This window comes from Ursus arctos, unplaced genomic scaffold, assembly GCF_023065955.2.
Source record: "Ursus arctos isolate Adak ecotype North America unplaced genomic scaffold, UrsArc2.0 scaffold_5, whole genome shotgun sequence".
In the NCBI taxonomy this organism is placed as follows: Eukaryota; Metazoa; Chordata; class Mammalia; order Carnivora; family Ursidae; genus Ursus; species Ursus arctos.
The window spans coordinates 90,609,426-90,634,346 of NW_026623067.1; the positions used below are offsets into that span (position 1 = coordinate 90,609,426).

A 24,921-nucleotide genomic window follows, 5' to 3' on the forward strand; every position below is an offset into this window, starting at 1 on the left:
TTAAAAACAAAAAATAGAAGTTGATTGCTTCAAATTACTCTGAATGTTTTTTAATCCCCAGTGGTTTTAATGATCAACAGGAAAGAACTCTTAAAAGATAAATTTTTATTTTGCTGCATAGTTAGCTGTCCACCAGACAGGCAGATCCAGTAGACTGCTCTTCTGTAAAGATTAGTGAATTCAATCATACCTTGATAAAGCTGTGCCCTAAGAGATCTTTCTCCCAAAATCTGAATGATTCTAAGAACTAAGAGATGTGATTGTGATAGTGAAGCAAAGTTAATACTACATGCTAGTCCCACAGGTTTTACCAAGACAAACAGAATGAAGTGCTAACCACAAACCCATGGCAACGAGGAAGAAGAATTGAGAGCCTTCCCTTGACAAGGTTCGGGAGAATTTAATGTAGTGCTGCTGAAAGTGTACTTGATTTTTTTTTTTATTAGAAGATTTTGTGAGTGAGAGAGAGCACAAGCTGGGGTGGGGTGAGGGAGAAGCAGACTCCCCACGGGAGCTCAACAGGCTCAATTCCAGGACCCTGGGACCACGGCCTGAGCAGAAGGCAGATGCTTAACCGACTAAGCCACCCAGGCACCCTGTACTTGATTTTCTAAAGACTTTTGATTTCGCTGGTGTTGGAGTCCTTCCTTAACCTCACATTAGAAAAAGAAAAACATCCTTTGATTCTCTGATAGGGACAGCTAATAGCCAAGAAAAAAAAAAACTAGCCAATTCTTGTTTCTCAGATTTTCCTTTTGCATTACTGTGGTTAATGCTAAGGATTAGTTTGCTCTGGTTAAAGTGTTCAGACTTGATAGAAGCCATTTGTGGTCATGGATCAACAGAAAGGTTTTGAATGCCCATAGGTAGAAGCAATTTCACCATCTCCTATAATCATCTCACAGGATCTTAAACAGCTATTGTTGCAACCAAAGACACAGAAGGGACACACTCACGAATTTCCTGTTTTTCTAAAAGTTCTCACACATGTAAAACACCTCACGCCCAACACCCAGCTCTAGATCCCCTAATCATGCATCCCTCACACCCAAATCTCCCCCCCCCCCCCCCCCCCCCCCCGCCCCATGCAAGCATTCCTGGAGCATCGGAAGCAGAGGTCAGCACCTCAGCAGGTGACCAAGGCTGGCTGCTCTCACCAGCCGGACCAGCAGATTACAACCAGAAACCGGTGTTGAGGCTGTTATGGAGTCAGTGCCAACATTACTGCCAAACAGTCAATGATTCCTGTGGCTGGAGGGCCCCTCTAGAAGGTGTCAGCTCACAAGTCCACAACAAGGAGAGGCACCTCTTGTTTCTGACACCCAGGATGAGGCTGGGCCCTTTCCTGCCCCTGAAACGCCTGGTGAACAACAGGCTGAATCTGACCCCACGGTGACCTCCAGTGTTGAGGCTCCTGGGCAGTAAGAGATATGGTACTAAAGGGGCCCCCTGGGGGTTTTACGAGCGCTGCTTCCAGGTGAGGAGGAACCAACCATCAAAAGAGAATGGCAACTTTGTCCCCAAAACATTAGAGCAAAACCAGTGTTTAGAAGAAAAATTACTGTGACAAGAAACTCTCTTGTACACCAAAGACCAGTTGCGAGAAGTACAAATGAATTGTATTCAGATCCGGGGATATTACAGAAAAGGTCGACCCTACGACTCTTGACCACGATCCACTGACCTGAGATTTAGGGTCCACAAGTAGGAACCACACACACCCTGTTGCCGTACAAATTCTTACACATATCCTCATTGAAAATATGTCCAAGAACTAAAAATAACTACCCTACAGTCTACTGCAATTACCCGACCTGCAGGGAACCTGGGAGTGGGGGCGGGGACAGAGGGCCAACTAAATCACCGAACCTAGAAAGAAGGCCAGAAAGAAGAACTGATGAGCAGTCACTGAGAACAAGGAAAGAAAATTTGGTAAAGGGTACGACTGGCCAGAAAATTACTTCCTCGGGGACAAGACTATACCCTATAATGCTCAAATATTATCACTCCAACTAATGCAGGCCCCCAGAGCACCCTCCACGCTCTCCTTCAGCCACAGTTTCTAAGGAGCACACGAGGAGTGGGTACAACCAGGCAAAGAACCTCCCACCGGAGTTTCATTGATACTCTGAGTTCATCTAATGCACCCACTGATTGCACCAATACCACGCAAGTCAGGCCAGACCCCCTCTCCCCTAGTCACCATTCTGGCCACCTTCAGCCCAAACCTGGAGTTCATTTTTAAAACAAAGGCAACCGAAACAGCACACTCTAGGTGGTGGGGAGTTAAAGCTGCCACATGGAAGTAAACAACATAAAGGACTGGGGGGGGAGGGGGGACCTCTCTGCAAGGTAAACACCTTTAAGTGTTTGATTTTTAAGTGACCTTACAAGTCACAGGCTTCTCAAATAGTGTGAGCCATGGAGCAGGGTCCTAGGTCCTATTTTTAGATGTGGAACATCTCCCTGGCTTGTAAAATTGGCAAAAAAAAAAAAAAAAAAAAAAAAAAAATCACTTAGGTCTTCCTGCCTCTCCCCCTAACCTCCTGTTTTCAAATTACGCCCTCTCCCCACCTTCTACCTGACAGGGGAAGCCACCAGGATTAGGAAATGCCTGTACCTCATTCACCAACACCTCACCATGCTTCTCCAAACCCAGCAGGGACAGGGCAGCAGCAAGACAGAGACCAGGCAGGGCCCACTGCATTCCCTGCTGGATACCAGCGGCAGACCTGCTCGGGTTTCCCTCTGTCTACACCCCCACCTCTTCCCATGTCCAGCCCTCTCCCCCGAGCTAGGGCTCCAGACTTTCATTTTCCCTTCACGGTTGGTAATCTGACATCACCTCTATCTGCCTTCCGGCTGTTCTTACGCTGGTCTCCTTTTCTTCCCCTTCCCTCTCTTCAGCCATACTCAAGAAGCACAGACTATTTATTCTACTTTTGCCCCATAAATAGCTCAGTGATGGTGCCAGGAGGAAAACCCACAGCCACCAAGCCTCCTGCTGTAGACACGAGTCACACACACTCTCCCAGGTTTGTAGGTTTCCCATCGCCACTTTGCAGGCATTCAAAGCCGGGGGCGGCGGGGGGGCCATGTGCCCGAGGCCCCCCTAAAGTCAGCAAAAAAGGCGGCTTTGAGCAGCGTACCGCTCACATATTTGCACGCCGTTTGATGTAGCTTTAGTTTCAAGAGCTAGTCTCCAGCACTCTAGCGGGTCTGGTACAGGGAGAGCCAGGAATTGCAAATGCGCTTGCCTCAAAGACTCAGGAGTCCAGTCCGGGGCAGGAAACAAAGTTCTGAGCGGCTTTGATCCGCTTCCTCCCCACTTCCCTCCCCAGCGCGGGTCATTCACCTCCGCCAACAGACCACCGGGCCGAATTTGACCAAACGCATCGCACGTGGGAGACTCCATAACCCCGAGCTCCCCAGCCCCACCAAATGTGTTACCATCGGCTGCGGCTTAGCTTGGGATCCCCGACTGCTACGAAGAGGAGTGCAGCACACAAACCGGGGGACCGGGCTGGGAAGGGACGGGAGCCCGGGCTCGCGCAGCGCAGAACGCCCCGGCGCCCTGGTGAGAGCAAACGCTCGTCTCAGACCGAATATCAGGCCAGCTCAGGTCATTTCCCGAGTAGCACTACAAGTTAAAACAAGATCCAGAAGCATCTATTAATCTTTAATTGCGCCGCCTCCAGCCCGGAGCACGAGGAGCTGGGGGCGACCGGGAGGGCCGCGGGGGGCTGTCCAAAAGCAAATGCCTAAGAAGCCAGAGCTCCGACCTCAGCTGCGCTCACCTCGCTCAGCTCGGCCGACGAGTCGGTTCCAGGTTTCACGGCAACTCCAGAATTCATGACTGCACTTTTCAGAGCCGAGCTCCTCCTCCTCCGGGTGTCGGAGCTGCGGACTTGGGCTCACCAGGCTCGAGATCCACCGCTGGGTCCCTGCGGGCGCATCGCAGCCTAGCCAGCCATTTTCACCCACGGCAGCGGGGAAGCCCCGAGGAAGGACGCAGGCTCTCCTGGAAGGCGCAGGGCCCGCGCGCCTCTCGCCGACGAGCCTTTGCCGCAGGAGGCTCGGTGGCCGGGCGCGCTCGCAGCTGCTGCGGCCGAGCCGGCGCGGGGACCCGCCGCGCGCGCCCACCGCCCGGCCCCGGGGCGCTGCCCCCTCGGCGCCGCCTCGCCGCTCCTACGGGGCTTCGCCGCCCCCCATTACCCGGCCGGAGGGCGCCTCCCAGCACGATCCGGCGCCCCAGAGGCTCGGGCGGGCTCCCGAAGGCAGCAGGGCGGCGGGGCGAGGAGAGGGAGCGGAGCGGGGCTGCGCTCCACGCCGAAGTTTCCCTTCGGAACCGTCTGGAGTTGTAAGTGGTTCCTGATTGAACACAGCTGTCTCGCTGCGCGGTGCGCGGGGGAGGCGGGGCCAGAACGGGGGGGCCGAGCGGGGGGGACCGTGCCGGGAGCGCAGGCATCCTTCCAGTCCTCTGCGATGTAATTACAGGACGCAAGTCCAGAGGAGGAGAAGAAACAGGAAAAGCCACCTGAGTAACTGTGCAGAAAAAAATTTTAAAAATTCCTCCTAGAAGCCACTTTCTATGATTTAATAAGGTCAAGACCAACCTGAACACTGTACCTCAGGCAGCGCTCTGCACTTCCCACGGTACAGGAAGATTTTACAAGAGTGTGCGGCGGTCATTTTCCCTGAATGGTCTACAGTCAACACCCAGGGTGTAAATTCACTGTCAAACTCCCTCTCTGTCGCTGGGGCAGATTACATTTTCTGCACGTAATAAAGATGAAGACGCCGATCGCTTGAAAGATATAAAATAGGCTTCAATTTCCCATCCTCCCCAACCCCAGACCGTTCTTTTAAGTGTTACATTTCCCATCCTCTTCAAACTCCATACCTTCCTTAAAAACTTCACTGCTCATCTGAGCAGAGCTGGGTTTGTATTTCCGGGTTTGGAGTACGAATCAGAAAAGATTCCACGGACTGTTACATCCAGTGGCCTCCTGGAATCAGAGTTCCCCTCAGTTTTGAGTTTCCCTAATGTAAAAACATCCCTGTCTAGGGAGGTGGGAGGGGAGGGATTTTCTCCATAAAGCTTAAAGTCCCACTGAACTTGAAATACACTGAAAAATGTTCTGATCCTTAAAACAGGTCTGCGGCACTGCTTACGAGGCCTCATCAGTCTCTTTCTACACAATGGGAACAAAATGTCTCCATCCCCAGTGACAGACTTGGCATTTCCTAGAGCCTTCTATGAAAAAGCCATTGTATTGTTAATTTCCAAGGTCTTTTTTTTTTTTTTAATCAAATAGGATGTTTATTTTGCTCTTTAAGAAGGAGCAAAGAGCTTGACCATTTGCATTTATCTTGTTGCCCAGCTGCCTTCCTGGTGAGTTCATCCATTGCCTGATGGAGCCACTACTGGGATAAAGAAGTCTGCTGCTTTGGGGGAGCACTGGGTCCAAAGTTTTGGGGCACTACAGCACACTGGGAGAAACTCTGCTGCATGGGGAGGGGTTAGGAAGCCACATCTATTTTTCTTACTTACTCATTAAAACCTACAGAGAACTGGGGCGCCTGGCTGACTCAGTTGGTAAAGCATGCAACTCTTGATCTCAGGGTTGTAAGTTCAAGCCCCATGTTGGATGTAGAGATTTCTTAAAAATAAAATCTTTAGGTGAGCCTGGGTGGCTCAGTCAGTTGAGCGTCTGATTCTTGATTTCGGCTCAGATTGTGGTCTTGGGGTCCTGGGATGGAGCCCGGAGACAGGCAGGCTCCACGCTCAACAGGGAATCTGCTGGAGATTCTCTCTCTCCCTCTGCCCCCCACCTCCATGCTGTGCCCCCTCTCACCTATGCGCAGCATGCGCTCACGCTCTCTCTCACATAAATAAATAAATAAATAAATAAATAAATAAATCTTTTTTAAAAATTGAAAAATTAAATCTTTAAAAATCATTTAAAAAAACCTATTGAGAACTGAGTGTGTGCTTTAAGATGCAGATGGTGGTGAATATAAAAATATAAAGGAGACTCAAGCACTAACCCTACCCATAAGGTGTTTTTAGTCTCATAAAACATAAAGAAAATGAGAGTTCTAGATAGAAAATGAAACTTAGAATGAAAGCAATACAAATAAAGATCTATTGCAGTTCAGAGAAGGAAATAGGATTCTGGCTGGACTGAATTGGAGGAGAACTGTGAAGAAATCAGGACAGGCAGCATGTGAGTTGATCTGTAAAGAATGGCTGAGTCCAGCAAAGATGGGGAGTAAGATGAAGGTACCCCATACAGGGGGACCACTGCGAGGGAAAGTATAGATGGAGGATGGAATGTGCCCGGCTTGTGTTGGGAATGGCAGGTGTTCCATTTTGGAGTGGAACCTGGATTAGGTAAGAGAGTTGAAGCCAGATCATGGATGGTTCTGAGCTACAAGCCAAAGAAATGGGACTTCTGAGAGCCACTAAAGGACAGCACAGAAATAACAGGATCAGAGCTGTGCTTTGAGACACTCCGATGGATCTGTAGCACACTCATGAGTAACTCACATGAATTCAAGTAGACTAACGGTGAGTGTGATGCTGGTATTTAAAGAAACATATTTTTCATACTAGATGGCCCCTAAAACCACGCAGATGACTTCATCTGGTGTTCAACCAGAAGAAAGTGATCTGTTCCAAGACTGGAGGAAAAACTGGCAGTGTTGAACTTCGTAAGAAGTAGTATGACTGCAAATTTTACTTTACGGACAATATAAGGCATTTTCAAGAATAATGTTGACTATATAGAATTTTTTCTCAAACAGTGAATTTATTTTTTTTAAGATTTTTAATTTATTTATTTAAGAGAGAGAGCGCAAGTGGGGAGAAAGGTCAGAGGGAGAGGGAGCCCCACGCAGGGCTCAATCCCAGGACCCCGAGACCACGACCCAAGCCGAAGGCAGACACCTAACTAACTGAGTGACCCAGGTGCCCCAAACAGTGGCTTTAATACTTAACCACCTCAGAAGTTGCACTCCAGGACAGTCCGGCAACAATGAAGGTAGTAAGTTGAAAGTGGGAACTGAACATGCCAATTGGACTATCCCAGTAATCCAGCAAAAGGCTACAAAGGCCTGAATTAAGGTGGGGCAGTGCAAATGGAGGGGAAGTGACAGATGTAAGAGATTCTATGGAAGAGAGTAGACAGAAACTGTGGTGGAAAGAGGAGAACGTAAATATGGCTTGTAGATATAGAATGTGGCTGAATGGGGTTTTAGGCAATGTCCTCAACAAAAATAGGGATTCCAAAAAAGGAAAAGGTTACAGAGGAAACTATGTTTGAGTTATCATAAGTTTGAGGTGACAACTGGGTATTCAAGGGGAGGCATTCAGCAGGAAGCCTGACACGGAGCCACAGAGATACATCAGGGTTGAGATGGAGATGAAGGCTTGGGGTGACCCTTATTAGAACAATAAATAAAACCATGAAATCAAGTAAGGTTGCTGAGGAAGAGAGGACAGAGAAAAGAGATCCGAGGACATTATCTTAAAGAAGGTCTTTTCATCCGGGGGAAAGAACGAAAGAGGAAATGGTGGGTAAGGCCAGTGAGAGAAACAGGAAAATAACCAGAGGAACTCTGAGTCTGGAGGTTGAAGGGAGATGTCAAGACAGAGGAGGCAGCATCTGTATTATAAGAGAGAGGGGGCAGAAAACTGAAAACTGATAAAGGAGCATTTCAAAGACATGAATGTCCCTCAAAGAGAAATGTCTACAAAGCTAAGAAGACAGAATGCAGATTACCACAGGGAATGAGGAAGAACTGGGGGCAGTAACCATGCATGACTCTTGCCATAAATTTGATGGTGACAGGAAATCGGGAGATGGGAGAGTTTCTCAGAGCAGGTAAACAACATTGACTGGAGGGTAGGAGGGGCAGATTTGTAGTCTGCAGCTAAAGGAAACTCTGAAGATAGAGAGAGAGAGAGAGAGAGAGAGGGAGAAGGGGGATGGAGAAAGTTCCTGAAAAGAGAGAGAGGGAAAGGGCCAAGGACCCAAACCATGAGATTAGCTTTGGATAGGTTTGGAGAGGCAGAGGATTCTGATGTTTCTTCATCCCTCTTCAGCAGGAAAAGTTGCGAGAACTGGAGAATTTACAGACTAGTAGGGAGAAGACTTTCAGACATACATACCAATCAATAGCACTTATTTCAAGAGTCATCCAGGTTCCTCTGTGTGATTGTGTTGGGGTAATGAAGACTAATAATAACTTAAAATTAAATTTTACCTTAAGGAAGGGAAGACCATAGAGTTGTCTGTCAATGCAAGAATAGAGCAGCTATGATCCCAACATCTGAAATTGCTCCAGCATGGGTGCAAGGCTGGTGGGACACACCAAAAGCCAAAGTATGTAGAGAACAGTTTCATGCCATGAGGGGGAGTCCAAATTCATTTTCTTCCAATCTAAGGCTCCATGAAAGTCTAGAATTTAAATATTTTGTGATTTTCCTTTACCTCTTAGTCTAGTCAGAAAACAGATTGGGAATCTCTACTATCAAGAAAGCTAAAATAGTGCTGTACCCAAGACTACAACGGGGTCAACATCTAAGTACCTGAGAAATGCAAAGAGCACCTCAGCATGTCATCTCGATGCACCAGAGGGAAGTAAAGCCCCAAGTGCATTTCCAGTGTCATAAGAAGAAGACCTCAAGATGAGCACTCACTGTAGTTTACCAAGTATACAACTGTGGACGCCCGCAAACCCTTCCGTATTGTGGCCGCCTCAACAGGATCCGCATACAACTGTGGACGCCCGCAAACCCTTCCGTATTGTGGCCGCCTCAACAGGATCCGCATACAACTGTGGACGCCCGCAAACCCTTCCATCTTGTGGCCGCCTCAACAGGATCCCTCTTGAAGAGCTTCTGCAAGCTCTGCTTCGCCAGAGAGTAAGCTCCTCTCAAGAGGTGCGAGCAGCAGGTGGCAGAGGTGTTTATCAGGATCACAGAGTAGGTCTGGGAGGAGGAGGAAAACCTGCTCTGAGTTCCCTTCCTTCCTGGGCCTTGTCTGCCGTAGAGGCTAATCTCTTCCCATCTGATCTCTGGGCCAAGAGGCAGCAGCAGGCCTGGGAAAGTTTCCGGGAAAGCAGAGGTGGCCGTTTGCATGAGCGGACGTGTCTGTGTGCGGGTTGCACGCTCCAGCCACCCCAGCACTGCCTTTCTCCTGGCAGGGGCGGTCCGGCCCCTCTATCGATGGCCGCTGACCTCAGTGAATTTCTACACAGTCAGGATAATATTCTGGATCTTGTCTGTACTGTCTCCTGGTAATGAACATCAGAGTAAACAAAGCAATCTTGGGTAAAAGTCTTGAACCTCCAGCATTAAAGAAACGGACTGAAACTCTGGGACTGGCTGACCTAAACCCTCTGTCTCTACCCCTAGGGTGTCCAAGCCCGCCCTGCTCTGTGCTAAGTCAGGCTTGTGCTCCTCCAGCCCACACAAGGGCCCAAACTCCAAAATTGGCCCCTTCCTCCTTGAGTCTCTTAACCTAAACACAACGTTGATACCTCAGATTTTAGGAAGAAAGCTGTCTAGTTAAGCTAATTCACACAAAAGTGAAAAATACGCATAATCTTCTCAACCAAGCCCAAAGCATTTGCATTGTAGAAAGAGAATGCTTTTAAATAATGCTCAATTGGGGGGATTTCCTGAAGAAGAAAGTGACTTTTCAGGGGAAAGGGAGATTTTGAACCTGTGGGGATGCAGGAAGTCCCAAACCCCTAATTCCTTAAGGGTCATAAAAGTCAGGGAGCCCTCAAACTATAGACTCAAAAGAATTTCCTGCCCTAAATCTGTAAGCCTACCCCACTGTCCCACCCCCATGAGTCCAAAAATGTTCTCCCTAACCCAACTCCTGTGGCCGTCTGTTCCATCAGCAAGCCAGCTCTTCTCTCAGGTGCCGGGCCAGGCCTGCGTCCCAGGTTGGGAGTCTCCAGACAGCCTGGATGGCCTGACCCATCACAGACATCATTGCTCCAGGCTCCACAACATAAAGAATTCCGAAAGCCTTGCACTGAATGATCTTTGTCTTGGTCTCTGTGTCCTCAGAGAACAACACTAAAAACTGGAAGAAATCCTATAATCACCTTGTACATCCCAGCATCCCACTTATAGAGATGAGGATATGCAGGGTCAGCAAGTCTGTGGTGTTTATTCAAAAAAAAGAAAAGCATCCACTGTGTACCAGAAATGGTGCTATGCCTTGGGCTTTAGTAGTATATGGGACAGAAAAAAAAAAAGAATCCTTGCTTTCACAGAGCTAGTGTGCTTGGTGGAAAATGATTAATGCATAAAGAAGATAGTTACAGCTTGTGATGGGTGTTATCAAGGCATTAAACAGGCGCCATGATAAGGGAGAGCAGGCCCATTAAGTGAAGTAGTCAGAGACGGCCTCGATGAGGAGAGGACATTTCTGCAGGAGCCAACTAGATAGAAAGTGGGGTAAGATAACCAGGCATCAGGAGCAGCAAGTGCAAAAATTCAGGGGCAAGAAAGGACTTCACCTTTCCAATAAATTTCAGTACACTTCAAGATTTTTATTTAATTTAATTTTAAATTTCAATAAAAAGGTAGACAGTATGATGGACCCTGATGAAAAGGATGATGGGAGGGCCAGACAATGCAGGGTAGATGGAGGGCACAGAGTTCATTCTGGGTACGTGGAGAGGCCACAGCAAGACTTCAAGCAGGGCAGAGACATGATCCAATTCACATTTTTAAAAGGTAAATCTATCCCTATACAAACTTTACCCTAGGCAACCTAAAAAGTAGACAAAAGAATGTCCCTCCTTTATAGAAGTACTCCCGTGAATAAACGAAGAATTGATAAAAGTGGAATATTCCCTATTTTACAACCTCTGATGAGTTCATAGATTTGGGTACAAAGCACAACATCCACAGACATCTTAAAAAGACACACCACCAAACACATGACTCCTGATGGAAGAGCACAATACCACCTATGAGGCCATCTTCGCTCAGGAACACGTTAAATTAACCACAGGGATGCAATCAGCAAAATCCAGACTATAACTCTACAGAGCAAACAATGTGCTTTCTTCAAATAAATTGCAAGGGGGGAGAAAAGCAAGTGAATGGATAAAATATTAATGGAAAGGGAACCCTATAGGTATAGTCAACCAATTGTAATGTATGGTCCTTATTGGGCTCTTGAGTTAAACAACCTGACTACAAAAAAATTATGATAGATTTACAAGACATTCAGAAATATACTTTTCAGATATTTGACGATACTAAAAATATTAGTTTTTAGATGTGTTAGTGGTCTTAGGGTTATACTTAAAAACAAGTCTTTATCTTTTATAGATCAGATTGAAATATTTAGGGGTGAAATGACACAATGTCTGGGATTTGTGTCAAAATACAGAGGAAGGGCACCTGGCTGGCTCAGTCGGTGGCACATGTGACTCTTGATCTCAGGGTTGTGAGTTCAAGCCCCATGTTGGGCATAGAGCCTACTTAAGAAAATACAGGAGCACCTGGGTGTCTCAGTCAGTTGAGCATCTGACTCGTGGTTTCAGCTCAGGTCATATCTCATGGGTTCATGAGATGGCTTCCTGCTTCTCGCTCTGCGCTCAGTGGGAAGTCCACTTGGGATTCTTTCTCTCCTCTCCCTCTACCTCCCCCCCCCCCCCGCACCCACACTCTCTCTTGCTCTCTCTCTTTCAAATAAATAAATCTTTTTTTAAAAGGAGACAAGGCAATAGATGGGGTTTTCAGTGAAACAGACTGGCGTGTCCTTTGGTTTTGGAGATTACTGGTGACCTTGAGAGAAGCAATTTCATTAAATGGTGGAGAGGGAGAGAAGCTAGGTTTGTGTGCACTGAATAGTGACCAGGAAGGAAAATGCTGAGAGAGCACAGGAAGATTACTTTTGAGAAGCATGTTGCCCCAAAACCTCACTTCTACTGAACTATCAGATGAAATCTTGAACCAAAATCCTAACTTCTACTTCTGAGCGTTTCTCCCTACACTATGCTCCTTCAGTCAAGTTATCCTGGAGCCCCTTCTTGGCTGGGATTCGAAACTCTGAGTTGTTACCATGGCGGACCCCTCCCTGCACGGGCGACCGAAGTTTGTGCCATCACACTGGGTCTTCACCTTACTGTTTATGAAATCAGCCACATTGCTTCTAGAACCAATGACTTACTGCTGTGAAATAGATGGAATGCAGTAGATAATTTGGTTAGTCTGTGTTTAAAATTTGTTAAGGAAAGAAATACTTGGAAACTCTTTCCAGATTAAATCTTGCACATAGAATAAGCAAAAAATCCAGCCTTCTCCAATGGCAAATGTAACTCAAGCAAAGAAAGCAGCCGTGTGGTGTTTGTCTGTTTCCTTAATTGCATTCATGGGCTGCCCCCCTCCCAGCCTAGGTATTCTAACAACCTAAGTCATTTGGCATCAACATCCCTGACATTATTAGTGGGGAATTCCTAGCTGAGATCCACCTCCCATCATTCATGCGATGCTTCGAAAACCTCTTCGCTCTCTCATAAGATATGTTGGAGGCCAGTAAATATCTGTATCGTCCTGTCTTAACTATTCAAAGGATCTTTCCAAGGCTTACTCATTTGTTCTCCAAATGCCTTTAAGCTATATCAAATTCTCTACAGAAAGCAAAAATAATCAGTGGAGATTAGAGATGTGGAAATCCAAAGGAGTTAAAAAAAAAAAAAAAAGAGGTTTTAAATCCTCCCAGGAGTGCTTGCATATGGTCAGTCTCCTGGAGAGGAAAAAGAAAAAAATATATTAAATAGATGCATGAAAATAGATGTAGTGAAATTTGGAGAACATGCTTAAATTAAATGAATTCCAAATGCCTGCCACTGTTATTTGTGGGGCTAAAACAGCATCATTCCATTACTCTCTTTTTAGCTAAATATGTTACAGGAGCTGCCCATAAAGAGTAGAGAAATAATTAATCTAATATGCCTCATAGACCTAATGACAAAGAAGGCAGTTCACTTGGCATCGTCCCAAGCTGAAAGGTGAAGAAAGAAGTTCTCAGGCACAGGCTGGGGAAGTCATCCCCGGCTCTGAGTCCACGAGGGGCCAATGGATGGGCTGCCGTGGTAGAGCTCTCCCCTAGGGACAAGCCCAGCATGAGGAGCGGGCTGCTGCCTATCTCTCCAGTTACCCTCAGCCCTGTGGGACTGCCACATGAGCTCAGACTCTCCCCTCCAAGCAAATGCAGGGTGACTGGCGTCTCTAGCCATGACCCTCACCAGTGCTCCAGTTAAGGGTCTCTCAGGCGACTACCAGACACTCTCCTCAAGTCTTGCCATCACCATAAAGCATGTCTAAAACTGAGCTTGTCATGTTCCCTGAAGACCAGCTTTAATTTCAGCTTGCACATTTCTGTAAATGGAATCAGAGTTTCCAGTCTAGAAATGCTGGGGTCATTTTCAGCCCCCTCCTCCCTCATCTCGGCTTCCAGTCATTTAGGCCTTTCTCTCCACTTTCACTGCTAGTAGCCTCTTCCAGGCCTTGTCTCTTTATATTTTCGTAACTATAACTTAGCAATATGACTCAACTCCAAATCAGTCTGCATACTCGAGCCTGGCTATTTTCCTCCAAAATACAGCTTTCGATCCTGTCATTGCACAAGGAAATCTTTATTTAGATATTTTTATAAGCTTTATTGAAATATAATTCACACAACATAAAATGCACTTTTCAAAAAAGATTAACTTATTTATTTGAGAGAAAGAGAGTGTGCACGTGAGTGGGGGAGGGGCAGAGAGAGAGCATCTTCAAGCAGACTCCCGGCTGAGTGTGGAGACTGACATGGGGCTCAATCTCATGACCCTGAGATCATGACCTGAGTGGAAACCAAAAGTCAGACGCTTAACCAACTGAGCCACGCAGGCGCCCCAAAACGCACTTTTAACGTGAACAATTCAATGGTGCAGAGTTGCACAACCATTACCATCTATTGGCTGTGTCGGTATTAGAAAACAGAAATAATTCTGGTCCAGTTGTTAAATAACACTGCCCCAAATCAGAGAGTGCCCACTCCCTGACTAGTTGCTGCTCAGGCTACCCCATTCCTATCTCCAGAAACTCCCAGAACTCCCCACAGTTTAGCTGCCAGAGGACTAACGGCTGGCACAGTCAAGGACTCTAGAACCTTCCTCCATTACTGTGGCTACTCCCCATTGTCAAGTAGTTTGAATGTCACCCCTGGAGAAAAGCAGCATTATTTCTTAAATGAAGACAGAATCAAAGAATACATTTCTTTACTAAAAATACCCAATTACATGGTTCAGTTAAATTATCCTCATACTCTTACAGAATTTCCTAGCATTGGAATCTGTATTCCCCAACTCCTTTACCACTCCCCAAATATGAAACCCATTTAAGATTCCGCATTCTTGACAATGCCAATCTGTCTTTCCTTTCCAGCTCAAGTTCCTTTTTTTTTTTTTAAAGATTTTATTTATTGGGGGGGGGGTGCAGAGGGAGAAGCAGAGTCACTGCTGAGTGGGGAGCCTGATGTGGGGCCTTGACAACAGGACCCCGATCATGACCTGAGCCAAAAGGAAAAGCTCTACTGACTGAGCCACCCGGTGCCCCTTTCTGTTCCTTTCTGTTTGGGTTGCATACCGTTAGGATCTTTTTAGGATTTCGTGTTCCAGAATTAATGAAAATATCTGACTTATTTTCCCAGTTATTAGGAACTTGGCTACCTGGATGCACCATCAGCCCCCTCTTGGCCCTTCAGAGCCTGTGTTGTGAAAGTGTGCACACGCCACTACCCAAACTAACAAAAGCTACCCTGTTTTTCCCTCTTATCTAAAATGTTAAGTTTTTGCCCCCTTTCTTCATACAAGTCATGTTTAACTCTCTTCATTTGAAATTATTTTCAAACACCTTTACTGGCAACAAGGATAGAGAGAGAAATGTATCTCAAGAGAAATAAAAGCTAACCCTGAGACGTAAACAGCCATTATTTGGGGGAATTTGGAAATTTGAAGAACAAGAAATAGATGACAATTCTGAACTAATTTCTTTTATTTTTCTTAAAGCAGTCACCTCCTCCAAAAGTGAACATTTCTCTAGATTTTTTGAGAAAACAGCAACAGATAGATGTCTTTTCATATTCAGTCTTGCTCTCATTCAATAAATATTTATCAACTACTATATGTCAAGCATCTTGCTAAGTACTAGGGAAATAGTGGTGAATAAAAAGAGATACCAGCATTGCCTTCCATTGATCCTGGAGTCACACTGCGGCAGGATGCAAAGACGGCCCCAATCTTTACAGGTCCTTGTCAACATGTCCTCATTTGTAACTTTGCAGTGCCCTCCCACTCTGATTCTGGACTTGTCCGTGTGACTTACTTTGGCCACTAGAATAAGCCAGAAGTAATGGTGGACCTGTGCCCCCTCACGAGCCTTTCACATGTCCTCTCGCACATCTGCCACTAACACGAGAGCGTGCCTGAGCCAGCCTTCTGGAGCATGAGAGACATGTGGAGCAGTTGTCCCAGTCTTAGATCAGTAGTCAGCCAGCTCATCCCCTCATATATGGGTTAGCCCAGCCTCTACACCCAAGAACAGCAGCTGCCTTGCCAACCTGCAGCTGACTCCAAATGCGTGAGCCCTAAACCCTTACTGCTGAGTGCCACTGAGATTCTGTGGTGTTTTATTACACAGCATTATGTGGCAACATAGTACTAATACATCACTTAATCATAAAAAATAAACATAAAATTAGAAGTTGCAATGTGTGCTCTGAAGGCCTGGAGTACAGAAACATGAGAGTACAGGAGAGCTAGATGTAGCCTAGGCAGGTGGAGAGGGGAGGTCAACGAACACTTCTTCAAGGAAGAGATGTGTGGGCTAAGATCTAAAGGGCGTGCAGAAGTGGGCTAGGTGAAGAATGGGAGAAAGGGGTGTTTAGGTTCCTGGAACAGCATGTGCAAAGGCCTTGTAGGGAAGGAATAGAAGAAGTGAGACAGTATAAGAAGGCTGGTGTGGCTGGAGCATGGAGATAAAGGGGACAAGCAAAGAAATGAGCTGGAATCATAGGCAGTGACTTATAAAGCTTTTACAACATGTGAAGGGGTTCAGACTCAATCCAAAGAACAGGGAGAACTACTGAATAGTTTCAAGATGGTAATAACAGTTGTTCTCCTCACATGCTTACCTGGCCGTGCAGTGGATAGGGAGTTTCTCAATCATATACTTTGAAATTTGCACATGAATTTCACAAGTTAGCTCTAAAACAAAGGTATCATTCATCCATCCATTTATTTAATGAACATTTATTAAGAGGGTCTCAACTGGGAATGAAAATATGATTCCGAGATTAAACGAATGAATAAGTGGTGCCAAGCAATCTGATACGTACTGAAGAGACCCAAAGACAGGGCTCCTGCCCTTGATACGCGCACAGTCTAGGAGGGAGATGAACACGAAAAGACACCCCTCCTAACCCAGAGGTATATGAACAATGTGCTTTAAAAGCATAGAGAAGGAACATCAAAATCTGTGAGGCCAACTTACACACACTGGAAGAAAAATGGGCCGGAGGGAATCACGGCTCCTGTTCTGGCCTGAGAGTATCTCTCCTATCTGACCCTGGTGGGTGAGTGGGCAGCTGGCCTGGAGACACAGGAGAAACAGGAGGCAAATAACAGTGAGCGACCCAGGGCACCTTCCTCTGTAGAAGTGCATCTCCTAATCCAGAGGTTACAGGTCAGTATCCGCGCTCGGCTGTTTTCTTAGATTCCTACTGTTTTGGGATGTCCTTTGTGCACCCTTTAGTGGAAATCATAGTGTCTGAGAAGATACCTTAATTCAAAATAGACAACTGCATATTCTCTCAAAGCTCTTGGAGAAGCCCATGTAAGAACCTGCCATTTTCTAGGCGAAACGGCAGAATAAGATCACAAGATCATGGGGCTTCCTTGTGCCTTTAGTTGGCCTTTAGAAATGATAAAATAGGCCAACAAAAGCCCATTTTCCCAATTACAATACGGTTAGACTTGGGACTCAAGGTTGGATAACTGTAACCTCTGTTTTAGAGATTTTTATGGGGCCACTATTTTCCTGCCAGTCCTGAGGTGTTCATGCTAAAAAGGGGGCACTTGAGCACCATTAGTGCCGGCGGTCTCTCCTGAGAGGACTGTTGTGCTCAGCTCCACACGGCGGGCGTGCCGCCAGAGCGCCGTTGAGTGCATGTGGGACCAAGAAAGAGCCTCACTGGGACCCTGAACTCGCCGCATTTGGCCCCACTGGGCCATAATGTTCATTTAGGCAAGTCAGTTTGAAGGTCCAGCAGGACCTTCTTAGTTCTCTTCCAAGGGTGTCTGGCTCATTCTGGCCTTTGACTATGGCCTCTGATTCGCATATTCTATTTGTCGATTTATGCCAGTGAGTTTTGTTCTCCATCAAGCAGCAAGAAATGATCTTTTAATGAAATAGGTTCTAAGCTCTAGTCAGTATTCATGTTCTCGGCAAATAAAGTTGGTGATTTTTACTACTGGATGAGGCTCTTTTAAGGTGAGGATTAGAAGATGTTAAATTGTAAATCCCACATTCGGTGGGGTGCTCTCATGCATATAGACTCCTTCCTGCTAGGAAATCCCCAAATTCCTGACAACAGCCACGTCAGTGAGCTTCTCTTCAACAGCGGTTCCCAAAGTTCTGTCCCTTCTATTGTTAGAGCTTGCACAGTCTTCAGATACTGAGAACAGTTATTTCTCTAGCGGGTGCTCTACAGCTTCCACGTATGAGGTTGAACCATGGAATCAACATTTTCATAGAACATAAACAGTAAACAGCATGAATTTTAAGCAGGTCAACTTAGTACTAAGTTCTGTGGCATAATGCCAGTTTGAAAAGTCAAGTTTGAATTGTTATGTAAATAATCCTAATAGAATCCAGAGAGGTCAAATGCTCTTCATTTGATCTTTTTTAAAAAATGACAGCAAAAGATTGGGATGAATGGATTATTTCTCCTTGCAAACTACGCAGACACTGCTGGACACAAAGTAGACTCTCAAGTGATGTTTCTTCTAATAAGTAGGAGAATCTACCTCACATTAATCATATTCACAATCGAAAGGCTATAAAGATAACTTGAGAATATTGCTTAAAATCCTTTGTATCGCTAACTGAATTAAAATAACAGCAACAAATAGTAAGAACAAGAAGAAAATAAATTTATAGGCCACATCTGCTAGCAAAGCCAACTACCTATTCTTGACGGAAATGAATTCTCATAAGAGTCAAATATTCTCCTGGAGCTCATTTGTATTTCTGTCATGATCCAGTAAGTTCCGAGAGTGAGAGAAACTACATTTCACATAGCCAACATGAGCCCTGGCACATCTAATCTGCAACCTCCACTTTTAATTTACAGCTGGAAAATGAATGAATGAGCAACTACAGGGACATAAAAGGCAGGGTCACACAAACACAGTGCATAATTTTATTACACTTGCTGCCCAGCTCGGAACCAATACACTCCATTACATGTGCTGGCCTTGTATCCAAGAGGCTAAACCAAACTGCTCTCCCATTCTGGGGCAGACACACAAAATCTGTCAACTAACACAGCACTCAGCCCAACACACTGACTCGATCTATAGATCTCTATTTCTAAAACCAAGTTTTCATTTTAATAACATTCCTTTTTAATTTAAGCAAAGCAAAATGGAAACAGCACTGGAACGGATGCAAAAGAACAGTGAAAATGTCTTCTTGGACAAGCTATTTTAATGAAAGCAACACTCCACGCAGTCTCCCTGATTCCTCCTCGTGTTCAACCACCCAAATTAGATTCACTTCATTGGCTGTCTTCATCAGATTTCACAAAGCTGGGGACTATCCAAAAGAAATAAAAGGTGAGCATTTTCCTTAAAGCAGGATGCTAGGTTCTGAACACAAACATTCACATTAAGTGAAGGAACTTGATTAAACCCACAATTCAAGATAATGATGAACTGAACGCTGGAACTCAGCTGCCTGACACACTTTAGCATATGAATTAAATTTTCTGTTAGCTAACCCACTTAAAAAAAAAAAGACTGTATTTAAACATCTTCCTTCAGGGAACTGGCCATATGTGGAATTAACAGACTCTTGGGTCCACATGGGGCTTGGCTTGCAATTTCTGAGTTTGCTGGGTAAGTGAGTTTATTGCATTATATTGAAATGGACACTGGGAGATTTATTTCAGCATATGACACTCTAACAGGGATGTCTACTTAATCAGATGTACCATCATTCAAATGTACACAGGTGGACCGGCAGTTGTTTCATGAGTGATCATACCAAAAATGGATGTACGTGGCCAGATGCTAAAGACGGCACTTCAAGTAAGGAGGCGAGTGCGTGCGGTGACGATAGGGGAAGAGCTGTCATGATGTACGACATGGATCTTCCTAAGCACATTCACAACTCTGTAGCAAAATGTTTTCCATAGAAACTTCATTCCACAAATAGAATTAAAAAATGGAATCGTAGCATATGGCCATGTAAATTGTAAATGTAATCCACGTGTCTTCTGCAATGCCAGTATGGCTGGGCTAATGAAGAGGCAAACGGGGAAGGTATACCATTAAGTTGGCTACCTCCCAATACCCAGGTGTCCCAGAAATTCCAGAGCCATCCTGTGAGTACCAGAAGGAAACATGTGATCGGAGGTAATCTCAGCGTGGATGTCTGCAGTCTTACTTCAGATGTCATATAGCTTTGATGTCACAAGATGCATCGGGAGGCTTCGGTGCTTTATAAATCACACAAGGACCAAAGGGAAGCAAATCAGTTATAAGGAGTGGAGGCCCGACGATTTCCAATTACTGATACCGCACTGTAGGAGATGGGTCGAGATTGATCCTTGGAGGAACTCAGGTGTAAACGATGGAGTCTTGACGAGTTTTAGTTAGCTGGGGAGGGGCTACATTTTAGGGACATTTATTTCTTAAAGCGCCGTGCTGCATACGTTACATACGTGGGATGTTATTGCCATCTCGAGAGGAAGACAACGAAAGCTCAAAGATGAAATAATTTCCTCAAATTCACAAAGTTACTAATTACCAGACGTATATGTGAGCACACGTATTTACCAGACTGTCTCTCATGTATCACCTTTGCAACTTTTGCCAGACATGTGCCATTGGTGCTACACTATTGCATGCTTTCCCCAATTCATAGGGTTATAATTTTAGATATAAATGGCCCAGTCAGTAGAACACGCAACTCTTAATATCAGGGTCATGAGTTCAAGCTCCACCATGGGCATGGAGTCTACTTTAAAAAAAATAATAACAATAAATAAATGAAATAAAAAAATGTATGGGGCACTCAGCTGACTCAGACAGTAGAGCATGCAACTCCCAATGTCAGGATCGTGAGTTCAAGCCCCATATTGGGCGTAGAAATTACTTAAAAATTTTATAATACTATTATTAATAGAAAATAATTATCATTTGCCATAAGCAACTACAAAAATAAATTCTACCTAAACAGTGTGACCCATACAAAACTCTGAACCTGGGGCCTGACTCCTCCTTGCAAGGAGGACTTACGAAGTTAGGGAGGTTTTAAAGACCTTCGTGCACCAACCTTTCTCTTGATGTAAACAGGAAGACCTAAAAGCACTAGAATGGGAACCCTATTTGTCTCCTGTGATACAGTTTTATTTATGACTGGACGAGCCACATTTGGCTATACCACCTGGAATCACCCTACTTACCAACGGTGGCATGCTCGCCACAACTGGGGAAACAGGTGCCATTGGACAAGCTTTTTTTTTTTTTTTTTTTGAGCTGGAGCAAGGTAAGGTAGAAGGGAATTGATTGGATCTGATCTTTTTCAAATCAAAATTGAACTTGAAAGAAACTAATCTCTGCTCCCATGCATGATTCAATTAAATTTTATATGTAACAAATCTGAGACTGAACTCAAAGTTAAACATAGGGCTAAATTCTTTCAAAATATTGATATTCAGGGCACCTGGGAGGCACAGGTGGTTAAGTGGATCCTGCTCAGCGGGGAGTCTGCTTTTCCTGTACCTCTGCTCCTCCCCCCACGCATGCTCACTCTGTCTCTCTCAAATAAACAAATAAAATCTTTTAAAAAAATACTGATATTCAACAGGTTTCAAGCATGGTGGATCTAGGAACTATTGAGTGTCCTTTGACAGTGGTTCTGATTAAACTACCGCAGAACACCACGACGCATCACCAGGCTCCTCTGTCTTACAAAACTCGGAGAAGACAGGCTGGAAGTTCCTGGTCCCTTGCCTGTTCCTGGGCAAACTTGACTCAAAGAGTGGCCACGTGGGGCCTGAAAGTCATTTCTCAGCGTAATTTTGTCCTGGCCTTCTTGTTTCTTTTCTAGAAAGTACAGAATGGCAGCATGGCCATTAGAGTACCAAGATCATCACCATAAAATACTAAAAAACCATGTCCATATGTCAAAGAGAATAACCAAAAGACATTGCTCATCCCTGTTTCAAAAGTATTTTGTTTCCTCATCTTCTGTAATTGGACTCACTAGCATGTTTAACAAGGTATCTAAACTTCTACAAAAACACCAACAATATCTTAGCTTTCTATATTTTTATATGCATGTACCATGTCTTCCCAGAAAACCCACATTCATATGTTAACCAAACTTAGTATGTAGTAACACACACACAGCTGTCTTAAAAAACAAATTTCAGTAGCAGATATGGCAATGGATCTAAGTGAGAAATACATGGAAAATGAAGAAATGCAAATTCAGAATCATGTCAGGAAACAGATTTTCCAATGGTGATAAAATTGTACATGAGACAAAACTATTTAAGAAAATGCACCAGAGTCACCGCAAAAAAAAAAAAAAAAAAGTCAGTGTCTGGGAGGAACAGAGTACTAACTGGCAAAGAAGCCTGATAACCTACAAGCCCTCTGCTTGTTCCAAATATTTATATTTCTGGAGAAATACAGGTTTGTTTTAGAATTAGGAAAGCATATTGCTGACATCTTAAACTTTCCACCAGTCGGTAACTGGTTTAATTATTAACAGAGTTTCCTGACCAAACTGTTGCTTCAAAAAACGTAGTTCCCTCACAGATTACACCCTCTTCTTTGCAACCCAGCGCTGGGCCCAGTCACTGGCACATGGACATTGCTGAATGAAACCTCAGTGGGTAAATTAGTACATAGATGAGATCTTGCTCTTAAATATAATTTGGCCAGATTTTGGAAATGTGACAGGAGGCTTGACTTGAATGTCAATCCTTTTGCCTTTCTCGGGGGTGTCAGTATAGCACTAATGGTACTTTCTCAAATATTTCTTTAAAGATTATTTATTTGAGAGAACGAGAGAGAGATTGAGCATGAGCGGGGGAGGGGCAGTGGGAGAGGGAGCAGCACACTCTCCACTGAGCAGGGAGTCAGACCTGGGACTCGATCCCAGGACCCTGGGATCATGACCTGATCGGAGCAGACGCTTCACCAACTGAGCCACCCAGGTACTCCGATACTTTCTCAAATATTTTTAATGTAATATTCTATACTTCCATAGTTGACACAATAATACAAACAGCTTTAGGAAATTCAACTGCTCTAATTTTCCAAAGCTAAATTTTTATTTAAAAGAAAAAGTACAGGGGTGCCTGACTGGCTCAGTTGGCAGGACATGCAACTCTTGATCTCTGCGTCATGAGTACAAGCCCCACGTTGGGTGTAATAACACACACACACACACACACACACACACACACACACAGAGGCATGAAACAATATTTCAACACACACTCATGGTTCAGTGGTCATTTTGCTCTGTTTTTGTGAAATATCCTCAGAACAACTGAAACTGCAAAATGTAAAAGAAAGAAAACAAAAACGAGAATGGTAAGCAATTCTCATTTCTACCGAAATCTGAAAATACAGAATTTCTATTTTTAATTTGAAGTCTAGAAACTAAGCTAGAATGTATCTTTTCATAGATGAGTTAAAAAAAAAAAAGTTTCTCTGTAAAATAAGGCAAATCCGAATTTTTTTTTCAAAAAACAATACGGAAAAGAATTATTCTCAGGGTCACGTCATTTTAATAACTTCGACCCCAATTATCAAACCTTGGTTTTGTGAACCAGGAGCAACCAGTTCTTTACCAGGTTACTAATTTGAGGTAAAACCTAAATCAGAGCGCAGCCTTCTGGATGTGGGAGGAACTGCACCAGGCAGGTGCAGAGGCCACATTAGGAAACTCAAGAAGGATGGTGATGTTTTGTGGTTAACACTTAGAACAGAACATATAAAAATATCTTCTCAATTAAAAGCACCTCACTTATTATAAGATGGGGCCTTTTATTCCTGAACTTGACTCCAGAAAAGCAAATGCTGCATTTTTGTTAAGAAAAAGTCTTCCTAAAATGTAAAGCCCCAGGTTATGTATTAAAGAGCAGTGCTTCTCAAACTTTAATGTGCATATGAATCACCTGAGAGCTTGTTAAAATGTAGGTTTTGATTCACTAGGTCCATAGCGATGCCCAAGATTTGCATTTCTGACGAAATCCCAGTTGATCTGGAAGCTACTGATTTACCCACCACACTTGAGTGCGAGGATATAGAGAACAGACCACTGTGGCTTCCCCAGCTTTACCCTCTAGTGGGGGAAATCCTCTAAGTAAACAAGCAACCATTGTAGTTTGACTTTAAATCACTCCTACCTACTGATTTTCATATGATGGTCATAAAGTTTTGATTATTTCTGCATTAAAACTTCTTTTCATGAATGTATTGAAACAACTGCAGTTGACCCTTGAACAACCCTGGGGTTAGGGACACTACCCTCGCACGGTCAAAAATCTGCGTATAACTTTTTTTTGGTTTAGATTTTATTTAGTTATTTGAGTGAGAGAGCACAAGCAGGGGGCAGGGGCAGAGGGACAAGCAGACTCCCTGCAGAATAGGGAGTTTGATGCGGGGCTGGATCCCAGGACCCTGAGATCATTACCTGAGACAAAGGCAGCAGGTTAACTGACTGAGCCACCCAGGTGCCCCTGTGTATAACTTTTGACTTCCCAACAACTTAACTACTAATAGCTTAGTGTTGACAGGAAGCCCTACTGATAACACAAATAGTCAACACATATTTGCATGTTATATGTATTATACACTGTATTTTTACAATAAAGTAAGCCAGAGGAAAAAAACTATTAAGAAAATTATGAGAAAGAGAAAATACATTTGCAGTACTCTACTTGAAAAAGAAAATCTACGTATAAGTGAATCCATGCAGTTCAAACTTGTGTTATTCAAGGGTCAACTGTAAATAAAATGACCCCACAGGAAAGGATACCAAAAACCAAATCTGTTGTGAACAGCTTCACTTAAAAAAATCAAGGAAATCTGGGGCACCTGGGTGGCTCAGTCGTTAAGCGTCTGCCTTCGGCTCAGGGCATGATCCCGGCATTCTGGGATGGAGCCCCACATCAGGCTCCTCTGCTGGGAGCCTGATTCTTCCTCTCCCACTCCCCTTGCTTATGTTCCCTCTCTCACTGCCTCTCTCTCTCTCTGTCAAATAAATAAATAAATAAATAAATAAATAAATAAATAAATAAAATCTTTTAAAAAAATCAAGGAAATCAGTTATGAAAAAAAATTAAAACCATATATATTGCTATTTTCCCAACTAAATAAATGAAAGTGTTTCTGCAAATAAAGAGGAAATCAACTCCTCCTACCCTTATCCAATTATTCAGTTAAAGTTTCTTGGATGAAGTCAACATTAGCCAGCAATGTTCATTTTATCCCAGTTCATACCCCCTGTTTTAAGCAATCAGTGGAGTTAGAAGGTAGGGGTTTCCTATTCATTCAATAAATATCTATTGAGCACTAACAGTGTCTTAG

The 24,921-nt window shown here is 44.4% G+C and overlaps 1 protein-coding gene across 4 annotated transcripts in view; it reads right to left on the reverse strand.

The window, feature by feature from the left end:
* MCC (MCC regulator of WNT signaling pathway) overlaps positions 1-24,921 on the reverse strand; it is a 374,574-nt gene that overhangs the window by 247,180 nt on the left and 102,473 nt on the right. Inside the window, exon 1 of one of the 4 annotated variants that reach the window (XM_026498446.4) lies at positions 3,798-4,394. The exons of 2 other annotated variants lie outside the window; for them this stretch is intronic. In XM_026498446.4, coding sequence (XP_026354231.2) covers positions 3,798-3,854 — 57 coding nt within the window. In that variant the 5' untranslated portion in view covers positions 3,855-4,394. One more of the 4 variants, XM_048221201.2, reaches the window with a different exon arrangement.